General features: G+C 39.7%; 1 protein-coding gene across 4 annotated transcripts in view; it reads right to left on the reverse strand.

Annotated features, from left to right (window-relative positions):
* The window catches only part of NR6A1 (nuclear receptor subfamily 6 group A member 1), a 192944-nt gene extending 180608 nt beyond the window's left edge, over positions 1 to 12336 (reverse strand). For 2 of the 4 annotated variants that reach the window (XM_044992926.1, XM_044992925.1), the window contains exon 1: positions 12212 to 12336. In XM_044992926.1, the coding sequence (XP_044848861.1) occupies positions 12212 to 12290 (79 nt within the window). In that variant the 5' untranslated portion in view covers positions 12291 to 12336. The remainder of the gene's footprint in view (positions 1 to 12211) is intronic. The other 2 variants (XM_044992927.1, XM_044992928.1) reach the window with 2 other exon arrangements.
* Between the last annotated feature and the right edge of the window lie 1120 nt (positions 12337 to 13456).

Genomic DNA, 13456 nt, shown 5'->3' on the forward strand with positions numbered 1-13456 from the left:
AGCATGACGACATCATTTTGGGTAGGATAAATGATTGTAATTTCCTACATTACATGATTGATCATGTTCTACCCACTAAAAGACTGATTTGTTTCCTGGTGCCAGGAAAATGATTGATGAATATTTCAAGATGTGGGCCCCTCTTCCTGATGGGTTGTCCCTTTTACTTGCCAGCAAACAGACCTGAAGGTTTTTTCTGTAATACATGCAGAGTTTTGACTTAACCTTTAAGATGCACAATGTGTAATCCATCTCCTTAGGATATGGAGAGCTCAACATATAAAGCCTCTGCACACATCAAAATGAGCAGAGAATCCTAAAACCAAGCCAAAGTTGGTGACAAACTAATACAGTAGATACCAGATAAACAAAAAGATGAAAATGGACTTAAAACTTCATAAGTCATCGAGCAACAGTGAGGTACAAAGTGTGATTACAAAGATCCTTAAGGCAGCAGTCCCATCTCCATGTGTACAGATACAGGGCTGAGATTACATTCAGTGCTCAAAACTATAACTGCATCATTCCATGAAGTCCAATAATCTCAACCCAGATTGCAATTTAACATTTGTACTTAATTGCAAAACATCTCATTTTAGGAAAAAATGCACGCTCTTTATAAAAAGCTAAAAGACAATACGAGACTTTATGCTGATGCTCTTTATTAACTTCACAATAGTTCACCTAAGTATTACAGTATACCAGTTTTGCCAAATAGATGTCTCCTGATTACTGCCCTGGATTTTTTTCCCCAGCTCTATGAAACACTGTCATGATGTTGGCCACTGACATTTTACAGGACTATTTAAATTACACATTAAACATTTATTATGAAGTAGATTCCCAAGTAACATTCCCTTTGTTCCATTTGATAAGCACTGAATTAGTACTGCGTTCCTGAGGGCAAAGGAGTTACTATACTGTGCCTCTGTGCAATGACTTCCTTGTTTCCATACAGAATCAGTGTCATCTGCATAGGCCTGTAAAGAGTTTTGTGAATTTGCTACAGACATGAGCTCACCCACTCCCCAAACTCTTTCAAGGAAAGGTCCCTGTTTAAATGAATATCAGAGCTCTAACTACTATGCTGCTATCACATAATACTAACTTCCAAGGGATCCAAAGAAAGTTTCAACTACTTCTTGTCCAAAAGGTAGAAAAACTGACTTTAGAAAAATAGGCAAGATTAGTCTTTCAATAAATGAGTGCATTACATATAGAAAGAATCACAAGCATAGGTCTCAACCGTCTAATACCTATGTCAACTAGTTCATCCTCAAGACAGGGAAGAATTGTTCATCACTGTTTCTAGGTCTTAGTTGCTGTCTGTGTAGAGAAGACTAAAGCATTATTATATTTACACCTTAGGTGATTCTCAACCAAAAATCCAGGGCCCCCTGGGAGGCTGCGAGCATGTTTCTGGGGGTCCACCCAGCAGGGCCAGTATTAGACTCGCTGGTGCCAGGGGTGGCTCTAGGAATTTGGCCGCCCCAAGCATGGCGGCATGCTGCAGGGGGCGCGCTGCCGATCGCCGGTCCCGCGGCTCCGGGGGACCTCTTGCAGACGTGCCTGCGGAGGGTGCGCTGGTCCCACAGCTCCGGTGGAGCATCCGCAGGCATGCCTGCGGGAGGTCCACCCGAGGGACCAGCGAACCCTCCGCAGTCATGCCTGTGGGAGGTCCGCTGGTCCCGCGGCTCCAGTGGACCTCCCGCAGGCATGACTGCGGAAGGTCCGCCGGAGCCGCCTGCCGCCCTCCCGGCAAAATGCCGCCCCAAGCGCACGCTTGGCACGCTGGGGTCTGGAGCCGGCCTGGCTGGGGCCCAGGGTAGAAAGCCGAAGCCTGACTGCTTGGGGCTGAAGCCCAGGATTCTGTGCCCTGCCACCCAGGGCTGAAGCCAAAGCCGAAGCCAAAGCCTAAGCAATGCAACCTCCTGTGGGCCCCTATAGCCTGGGGGAGGGGCGGGGGTCAGGCAACTGCCCTGCTTTCTACCCCCTAACACTGGCCCTGGTTTTTATATGCAGAAAACCAGATATTGTGGCACAGGTGGACCATGGAGTTTTTAATAGCATGTCGGGGGGGGAGGTAGAATGCCTCGGAAAGAAAAAGGTTAAGAACCCCTGCCTTAGGGTACTAAGGATTTCTATCAGCATTATCTGTCCTGTCAGAGACAGGTGTGGTAAGGGAAAAACTCAAGCTTTATGGCCTAGTGATGATGTACAGAAGAAAAAAGTGCCCTCCCCTTACCCCAGAAAAAGGAAAAGAAAAAATGGTAACAAGCAAAAATAAACTTGGTTCTTCTCTTTATACCTAAGAGAATCTGAACATCAAAGATCCAGGTGATTTTTGGTAATTAGCCTATTCTCAGAAAGTACGTACACAGCACACACAAAAAGGTACTATTTTGATGATCTATAAAAGAAACTCAGCCTTAATCATGATGCCAGGGACTCTATAAGCAAACTTTGGTTAAGACACTGTTGCCTTTTCACCACACACCAGAGTTTTAGAATGATCTTGTAACTGTTAATCTAAATAACAATGATGTGACATTAGATCAGTTAGCTACTTTACTGTGGAATGACTTCTACCTAGCAACTATTGTGTAGAATAATCTGTAACTTCTTAACAGAGTAATTGACTTGTATTTAACACCTTATTCTCACTACAAAAATATATTCTCAGAAGTGGTAAACTAACATTTTCAGTGCAGTCTGCAAGTTGAGTTTTATATTACTTTATTTCACTGAAAAATATGATTTTATAACTAATTACCATCATAGTGAGAAGTTATATTTTAAAATAATTGAGTTATTAAAAATACTAATCTTTTAAATTATGAGAGAAAGACAGGATGGAAAAATATTCACTACCTAATATAAAACAAAAAGCTAACATTTTCTTCTAAAATTAGAATAAAAAAATTTATATTTAATATAGAAAGTTTGCTTCATTTTCAAAGACTCATTCTTCCCCAATTGTAACTCTACCCTTTATGTTAACAGGTGTTGTTACAACTGAGAATTCTCACATTTGAAGTACATAATGAGGTTTTCTGTGGCAGGGAACTGAACAGTTTAACACTGGAGCAGAGGAATATTTAATTAAGAAGTGTTGCACATTTAAATTTTCTCTCAGTAAAGCTCTGCAACAACAAAAAACAGATTCAACTGTTCTCACTAAAATATGCAGTTAAAAATGAGGAATAGATAATAAGGATCTTACAGTTAGTTACTCAAAAGTCAGACTTCTCCATCCCAAACCTCTGCAATTATCCTTTCTATTGCAAAGACTAAACTGCTTCTGGTATGTGGATGACATGACAAAAAGAGTCCAGAGGGTAGCTGGAGTACAGCTTCTGCTAGATGACCCATCTCTTTATCTTTGCTAACAATCTTAGGCCTGAGAATTGCTATTCACACCACTTGAGAGTCACTTCCAATTTTAACTTGTGAAAGGGAGGCAGGATGGCTAAGCGGTCAGTCAGTAAATCACGATTAATCTAGTAAAGGAAATAATTACCTTTAGTACAACCTGCCTGGTTTAGCAAATATAATTAAAAGCTAAAATTGATAAATATAGGTAAACTTAAGAGAGGGAAACATTCTAAAACTATTAATTTTTTAACATTTTTTTACAGATTTACAAAATCTCAACACAGCACCAAAATACAATGGCTTCTGGAGTGCAACACAAAAGCCATTGGAACATCTGACAGCAATACTACACAATTGCTTAAAATAACTACTGAAGAGTATATTATCCAACTGATGCAACAATTCAGGGAGACAATCGTATTACTCAAATTGAAATCAACCTGGACCCTGGCATTAGCACTTCCACATTTCTGGAAGTCACCACTGTACTTCTGAGAGACACAAATGATTGTGGGTTGGTTTAATATTTCAAGGGGAAAATAAGGGTTCACATAATGACTGAATTAGATAAAGTTTACATTTTGGTAACAGAAGGTTTGTTTTAAAATCAAAATTCATGTGTTTCAATTAGGGATGTCAAGTGATTAAGAAATTAATCCCAATTAATCGCACTGTTAAACAATCATAGGATCTTTTCTACATTTTAAAATATATTGATTTCAATTACAACACAAAATACGACGTGTACAATGTTCAGTTTATATTTAATTTTGATTATAAGTATTTGCACTGTAAAAAACAAAAATAGTATTTTTCAGTTCACCTAATACAAGTACTGTAGTGCAATCTCTATCATGAAAGTTGAACTTACAAATGCAAGTCCACTCAGTCCTACTTCTTGTTCAGCCAATCACTCAGACAAATAAGTTTGGTTACATTTGCAAGAGATAATGCTGCCTGCTTCTTGTTCACAAGGTCACCCGGAAGTGAGAACATGTGTTCTCATGGCACTGTTGTAGCCAGCGTTGCAAGATATTTACGTGCCAGATGCGCTAAAGAGTCATATGTCCCTCCATGCTTCAACTACCATTCCAGGGGACATGCGTCCATGCTGATGATGGGTTCTGCTCAACAACAATCCAAAGCAGTGCGGACTGATGCATGCTCATTTTCATTATCCGGGTTAGATGCCACCAGCAGAAGGCTGATCTTTTTTGGTGGTTTGGGTTCTGTAGTTTCTGCATCAGAGTGTTGCTCTCTTAAGACTTCTGAAAGCATGCTCCTACATACCTCATCCTTCTCAGATTTTGGAAGGCACTTCAGATTCTTAAACCTTGGGTCAAGTGCTGTAGCTATCTTTAGAAATCTCACAATCTTTGTGTTTTGTCAAATCTGCCGGGAAAGTGTTCTTAAAATGAACATGTGTTGGGTCATCATCCGAGACTGCTATAACAAAATATATGGCAGAATGCGGGTGTAAAAAAAAAAAAAAAAAAAAAAGAGCAAGCAACATACAATTTTCCCCCAAAGAATTCAGTTACAAATTTAAGCAACGGTTTTTTTTGTTTTTTTTAAAACGAGTGTCATCAGCATGGAAGCATGTCCTCTGGAATGGTGACCGAAGCATGAAGGGGCATACGATTGTTTAGCATATCTGGCACGTAAATATCTTACAATGCTAGCTACAAAAATGCCATGAAAATGCCTGTTCTCACTTTCTGGTGACACTTCCACCTTTTCATGTTCTCTGTATGTATAAATATCCCGTCTGTGTGTTCCATTCTATGCATCCGAAGAAGTGAGCTGCAGCTCACGAAAGCTCATGCTAAAATAAATTTGTTAGTCTTTAAGGTGCCACAAGTACTCCTGTTCTTTTTACTGTAAATAAGAGGGCCTGTAAATGTAAACAAACTTGTTTGTCTTAGCGATTGGAGATATACCTATCTCATAAAAGTTGAAGAGATCCTGAAAGGTCATCGAGTCCAGCCCCCTGCCTTCAGTAGCAGGACCAAGTACTGATTTTTACCCCAGATCCCTAAGCGGCCCCCTCAAGAATTGAACTCACAACTCTGGGGGTTTAGCAGGCCAATGCTCAAACCACTGAGCTATCCCTCTCCCATTGGCTGACCAAGAGGTAGGACTGAGCGGACTTGTAGGCTCTGAAGTTTTACATTGTTTTGTTTTTGAGTGCAGTTATGTAACAAAAAAAAACTAATTTGTAAATTGCACTTTCACAACAAAGACTGCACTACAATACTTGTATGAGGTGAATTGAAAAATACTCGTTTATCATTTTTACAGTGCACATTTTTAATAAAAAATATATACTTTGATTTCAATTACAACACAGAACACAATATATATGAAAATGTAGAAGAATGCCCAAAATATTGAATATAGTTAAACTGGTATTCTATTCTTTAACAGTGCGATTAAAACTGTGATTAATCACAATCTTTTTTAACCACAATTAATTTTTGAGTTAACTGTGATTAATCGACAGCCCTACTTTCAAATTATTTGATCATCAGTGTACAGATCCTGCAAATTTAGTTATACAAGTAGTCCCAATTCAGTCTGCAGCAATACCAGCTGAATAAGGTATAATAAGAAGTGAGTTTGCAAGATCAAGCCCTATCAGTAAATTAAGGATTCAGGAACCAAAGCAGGCGTTAAGGGTTATTCTCAGCCCAAGTTTGCACCTAAATCCTTAGCCCTGTAAATGAAAATTATCCTTATAATTGTCAGCAAACAAAATGCTATTCTGTTGCAAATCAGTAATGCACAAAAACTGGAATTAGCTCACTACATTTCTTACAGATAAATTAAATCAAGGACACTGCATTACTTTTTTTAGAAGTCATTTCATACTACATCAAATGAAGCTACCCATGGACCCAAAAAAAAAAAGTGTCCCTATTTGGAAGCTTTCCCTAACTCATACATTTCACAGAATAAGGCTATGCACTGAATGCTTTTAACTACTTTTAACTTTCTGCAATATTATTCAAGTCAGCCAACTAACTAATTCAAATGTGAAGAAGCAATTTTGTACAACAAAATTAGTAAGCCTGTTACTAAGCACTGCCAATCCCAAATTTAAAAAAAAAAACAAAAAAAAACCCATGAGCCTCTACCCTCAATCACAAGATTGGCTTAAACAAGAGACTTTTAGAAAATAATAAAGTTGGGGTTCCTGAGCATTTTAGGGGAACTCCAGTCATATATTCAACTTTTCACTGCACCATGAAGGTTACAATTTTTTTTTTAAAAGAAAGTTTAGAGCCTCATATAGTCACTTAGCTCCAGGAATGGCAGTTTTAAAGAACACAAATATCACAACTTTACTGTAATTCTTGTGAACTCAGGAAACACTGTCACTTGAAACACTAAATGCAAACTCAATGGAACTTAGCAAAAATGTCCACAATTTTAAAAAACCACCCCGATGCTGAGCATTTTTTCAATTTTGGCAATATTACACCTGCCAGCTGATCAATCAACAGTGCATAAGGAATGCCTCACACTAACCTGAATACAATCTCAGACTCTAGGACAAATATATACTACTACTGCCATCTGCGGTTTCTCCTTGAACAGCTTCTGTGATTCAATATAACAGGAGAATTTGTTGTGATTAGGTCCCAAGGGCTGGGCAATTCCAAGATATATTTACAAGATATTTTAAAAAATACTCCATGTACACTCTACAAGATAAACTTACCAAGAAAAGTGCACCATAGCAACTCATCCTCAGTCTGACATAAGAAAATTGGTCTGTTTTTCAGCATGCTTAAGGAGGAAAGGGTCTAAATAGTCAACCTAAGGTGCCCATCTCCCTACAAAATGAATATGGATACAAAGCATTAACTAGAAATGTATCATTTAAGCAACTATCAGTTCACCATTTCTATAGAAATAAATAGTTGAGATTTTCAAAGGTGGCTAAGGGAGTTAGGTGTTCAACTTGCACTGAATTTCAACAGAACTAGGGCATTCCACCTTTTCAAATCCCAGCCTAACTTTTTGGAGATTCTGAAATTTAAGCTTATTTCCAAGACAATTCTATGATCAACAATATATTTTTCAGATCAGGCAAGGGATGAGAGTTATTTATAGAGTGGGGTAAATTAAAGCTCTTGATTCTACCTAACCAGTCAGCAGCACATTTTTCTTTTAAAAGGCATCACTGGCAGTCATTTCTTCATTAAAAACCTCTGAAATTCTTTCATTTGAATAACTGAAAATATTAAGATTGAAGACCAACCTGACAGGGTTCCTCCCCCAAAACTAATTTCTCTCCTCAATTAACTTTCCAAAGTGATAACCACTATAGCTTACAGGCTCAAAAGAAGGATCAAAAGGCTAGTTTAATACAGCTGGAGGGAAAGAATGCACTTTGGCTCACCAGCAACCATCTGATGAAACCCTGAGCCAGTCTTTTATGTAAATGCCTGTTAATTAGAATTACCAGATTACACTGCTAAAGGCTTTATTTAAATAATCAGTTTATCAACAGGATAAACTCTGTTCTCATTCTTGGTGAATGCTGTTATAAATGAGTTTCTGGTTTACATCATGACAACAAACACTCACATGGTTAAGGCATTTAATAACAATTCAGAAGTTTACATTGTGCATCCACAAAATGTCATTTTAAGACAATCCATAAATGCATTTTGAAGATGAAGTTACTTCCCTATCATTAAGAAAGCATAACTGAAAGATTTCCCTCATTTTCTCATCACCTTGCAACTTTGGAGCACTTCATAGGATATCAGCAATACAAGGTTTTTCAAATTATACAGTTACAATGTCAGCTATTGCTGACATTGTACCTCTGCTGAATGTACACTGCTACCTTAATTTATTGTTATATTCATTCATAGAAGACACCTAATAATCATTTTCTTGATTACAGTATTTTAAAAATCAGGAAGTTTAACTTAATTGCTCAGGGAAAATACTGTCCATTTTTATATCCTCAAATCAAATTATATGAGTTAAATATTGTCTAATGACTAGTAATAGCTTACATATTTCTCATACCATTCCCAGCTTTCACGCCAATGTTCTGTTATTGGGTCTGCTTTCTCAAAAAGAGAACCACCCACATTCAACAAGCAAATCTGATCTGTTTAAAACATAGTAACTTTTGTTTATTCAGAGACATTGAAGATAGCATTGCCACTGTACAACTCACCAGCTTCATTTTTTTAAAACTTCAAAGAAAAGTTATAGAGTAAGTAAATTAAGATCTTACTACACCTCAACAAATTTGTCTTTGTTTATTGAATGCTTTCTCTCAGATGAAAAATAGTCAATAGCTGAGAAGTTGCAGAAAAAATGTGTTGGTGTATATGTAATGAAGTTTCCAGGAAAGCTATAGAACTAAAAAATAAATAGTCATTGAAAATCCTGCACACACACATTCACTAGTCTCCTTTCTTCCCATGCTAAGCTTCATTCAAATAAGAAGTTTGTCAACAAATTCCTTTGTTTTATTAAAAATTTGACACTTTTCTAATATATAAATACATCTGTTTTAGAACTATAATCAAGAAGTAAAGGTCTTTAGAGATCTTATTCACCCTACAACAGATAACGTTCAGAAATCATTTAAAAACAGTTTTAAAATCAATTTCAGCTAGCAGATTTTATCATTAATACAGGCAGGGCATAATGGTTTTCACAAACTGTTTTAATTATATTATATATTGCCCCTGTGATGACAAACAATGCTAGTTGAAATCACTTTTTAAAAATGGTTTTTAGAAGTGAATTTTCAACAGCCTTTTTTCCATTAGTTCAGAAGGAATGCATGCCACAATATAAAGCCCTAAACCAATTTTCTAAAATCAATTGTAATCATAAAGGTACTTGGTCAAAGCCCTGTATGATTGTTAAGTTCTCTTATATAGTTCATGTTCTGGCATTTAAACAAGTTGTGAAGATAAATGAATTTTACCTATGTTTCTCTACTCAGTTTTACAATGGCAAGAACATGTTCTCTAAATGGGTAAAGAAAAAAAATCACCATTTGTCTTAAGTTTTGAAATATGCAAAATACTCTTTAAAGAGTTGTAACTTTAATTGCTTAACTGAAGTTATACAACTGCACATCCATATGCTAACAAGGCTTTACTCATGAAAAATGTTAATTAAATGATGCAAGTTTTTATAGGTTACCACAGTAACAAACTACATAAAGAGCTTATTTCTCTAAACATGCCAAAGCCACCAATAATGCAATCCTATTTAAAATATTCTTAGTATTTCACCCAGTATGAAATTGGAAACTGTAAATTTCTTGATTCCATTTTTATAGAAAATGCAATTAAAACAATCAAAATATTGTACCTCAAGGAATTAATCAAGCTAATGATATCAATCTTTATTAGGAAATAAAATATTCAGATTCTCAATATTTTCAATATTGTTTGATTTTTTCAGTTTACAAAGTGACAAGTCAATAATCGCCTCCTCCTCCCACTCCTGCTGTAGGATTTAGAAATACTGAAGGTTAAGCAATGTTTCAATACTATGCCAGCATTTCACATTTTATTAAAAGAAAAAAAGTAAATAGATTGTTATATCATCCATTCAAAACACTTCTAATATGGTAAGCTCACTAGCTGTGGCTGCAGTTAAGAAGACTACTACACTTAAATAAGCAATTCTGATCCTTAAATAAAACAATTAAACTATTTTAGTAGTCTGTAATAAACAAGGTTATTCAAAATGTGCATTGCTTAAGGGCAAAAATTTGTTCACGGGAAAAACATTTTTGAATACTGTTGTCTATTGCTGTATGTGTGCATCATCAGTAGCACATTTCCCAAAACAGAATAATAAAGTTAAGTCTAATTTAGAGAAGTGGCAAAGTATTAAAGGTGTAATATATATTTGACACAATCCAGTATTTCCTTAAGAGGAAGATTTGTTTTTAGCAGCTTTAAGAAGGGGTACTCTATTTAAAATTCCACTGAATTGTTTTAAAAATTTACTGTTACAAATAACACCTACATTACTATTACAAAAATCAGAGAAAATGGTTTCTTTTTTAAATTATTTTCTTTATGCATTTTACTGCAGTGTGTGTCTGGTTAGTATCAACTGTTTCCTCTGTATAGTCAGTTTCTCTTATTTGTGTGAGTCCTTCACAGACACTAGGAAGATATACTTTCTTAACAAAAAAAATTGATTGCAAACCACAAAAATTGGTTGGGGAATTCACATGCAGGTTTGGTACCTGCTACTTTTAGCTATTTTTTTTAAACTGAACCAATTTCAAGTTGAAGTAGTTAGAATATTTTCTAACAAGTCTTTCCTCAAAAAAATGAACATTGGAAATTGAACAATGTCCAAAACTGTGCCTTTGAAAAATCAAAAGATGAACAGCACAGCCAGGAAGAAAAAGCATCCAACATGATCAAAGAACAATTCCGTGCAGCCTAGAAATTCAGAAATGTCAAAGGAGAAAAATTTGAACCAGACCAGCTACAGCTTATATAGAGGTAAAGTAGAACAGAACATACACCAAAAAAACACAACACTATTTTTTCCCTTTAAGAGGGATAAAAACCAGAGAGCTTTGCCTAAAGTGAAATTGTGAAACATTTCAGGGTTTATAAAATTGTTTCCTCTTTTGCATTTTTAGCAAATATACAGTATACTCCTACCCCTTCAGTATGGTTTAGAAACAGCTGCATAAAACCAACTGCTTTATTTTTGGAGGGAATTAATATCTAGACATTCTTCTTCATCAGAGAAGAAAGTCAGTAAACTTCACCCACATTTCTACAAGTCACATTCTCTTTACCTCAAGCACTTACAATGTTCCATGAACTTTACTGATTTGAGTTACCTAACCAAGTTATTATCTTTTAAAAGGTCACGAAGATTAGTATCTCTTGTTAAACTCCAGTTTGAGTTGTATTACAACCTGACAGTGATAATAGACTTCTGTATAAAAGGAAACTTGTTGCAAAATAAGCCACAAGGAATTTTACCGTGCAAGAATTGAGCACACGTGCAAAAAGAGCCCATGATTTTTGCATTTGTTACTACAGGTTTCTTTGTCAAGTTTCACATAACAATATAAGGTTGCATTTGTATAGGGTTTATTGATTCACGGTTTAACAAGAGGGAACACCACTGAACTCTACAGTTATAAAATATTCAAATACTATTTACACACGAGATTGATCACTGACATCTCAAGCTGGTTCTGGCCAGGGGAGGAAGTAGCAGAAGGAAGCATTCAAAGAGAACTGGGAATGTGGTTAGGAGTCAAAAATCACCATTATTGGTGTTCTTTAAAACCCAGCGCTGAACGACGGGTACAAAGGCAAAGGAAGCGAGTGGAACTGACATCAGAAGCCAGGCTCTGCGGGCGGCGCCGGGCCCCCGCTCCCCTGAATACCTGGGAAACAAAGTCCCGGGAGCTGGGGAGCCCCCCAAGCCCTTCAGCCCCCCAGCCCCGCGCTTCGCCCCCGCTACAGCTTCCCAGGCAGAGGCGGGGGGGGGGGCTGCTCCGCCCTGCCCTGCCCCAGCGCCCCGCGGCAGAGCCGCGCCGGGCGGACACAGCCCGGGCGGGCCGCCCCCCCCCGAAGTTCAGAAGTTCAACCCCCGCCCCCCCAACAAAGGCCGCGGAGTCATGACCCCCCCCGCCCCCGCGCGGGTCCCGGCCCGAGCTCGCCCCGCGGGACCCGCCTGGCGCCCGTCCCGCCGGGGTGGGGGGCTCCGCTCGCAGCCCGCCCGCCCCACCCCCCGCGCCGGGCCCCGCGGAGCGGCGGCCCCGGGACCCCGGCAGGGGGGTCTCGGCGACACCTACCGTTGCGGGGCGACCCCTTGCCCCCGGCGGCGGCGGCGCCGCGCGGCTCCGGGTGCTCCCCGGGCTGCTCCAGCTCCATGGCGGAGGCCGGGGTCTCAGGGGCCCCGGCGGCCGCGCTCCCCCATCGCTCCCTCCGGGGCGCTCCTGTCAGCCAGCCCGGCAGCCGCAGGCAGCGCTGACTGGGAGCCCGGCGGCGGAGCCCCGCCCCCAGCACGCACAGCCACGCTGCCCCCGGGCATGCCGGGAAATGTAGTCCCCAGGCGTGGCGGGGAGGCACCACCTGGGATCTGGGGTGAGGGGGAAGAGAAGACCCCACTGCCCCCCAAACCTGCTTATGCGCCAGCCAAGCACGGGCCATGACTGGGCATAAGGGGAACGCTGTATCCCAAAGGGCGGTAGGGCCACCCTATGGGGGACACCAAAAAGCCTCTTTTGTGGTTGTGAGCCTCAGGGACCCCCCCACGCTTGTAACGCAATGGATTGTTCCAGGATGCCCCTCCTCAAGGGCAGAACCTGGGGACCCACGTGCCCATAGGCACAGCTAATAGATCATGAATATGCAATAGAGTTTATGAATATGCACAACCAGCTGGTGACTGTGCAATGGGGCTGATGCCCAGAGTCACCTTCACTGGGCATTTAGCACGTCTACAGAGTGTTTTATTGCTGCATTATCCAGTCTTGGCCCATACATAAAAAGTTGTTACAAGGAGGAGGGAGAAAAGTTGTGCTCTTTAACCTCGGAGGGTCGGACAAGAAGCAATGGGCTTAAATTGCAGCAAGGGCAGTTTGGGTTGGACATGAGGAAAAACTTCCTAACTCTCAAAGTGGTTAAGCACTGGAATAAATTGCTTAGGGAGGTTGTGGAATCGTTGGAGATTTTTAAGAGCATGTTAGACAAACACCTGTCAGGGATGGTCTTGGCAATGCTCAGTCTTGCCAGGCGTGCAGGGGACTGAACTAGAGACCTTTCAAGATCCTTTCCAGTCCTACAATTCTATGATACTGTGTTAGTTTTGGTGGGAGGCAGGCACAAGAAGTGAGAGGCCAGGGTCTCTCTCCCATCGTCGTCCTGAGAGTTGCCAGAGGGAATTTTGTGAATTAACTAAATACATTCTTCTTTGGCTTTGTGTTAATCCCGTGGAGTGGGGTCCCCTCTGAGTCCTCTCCCTCCAAAGGACTTCTCTGTTCAATGCCATGTCCTCCTTTACACCACATGCTAATGTCTTCCTTTATGACATCCCC

Source organism: Mauremys mutica, chromosome 18, assembly GCF_020497125.1.
Source record: "Mauremys mutica isolate MM-2020 ecotype Southern chromosome 18, ASM2049712v1, whole genome shotgun sequence".
NCBI lineage: Eukaryota > Metazoa > Chordata > Testudines > Geoemydidae > Mauremys > Mauremys mutica.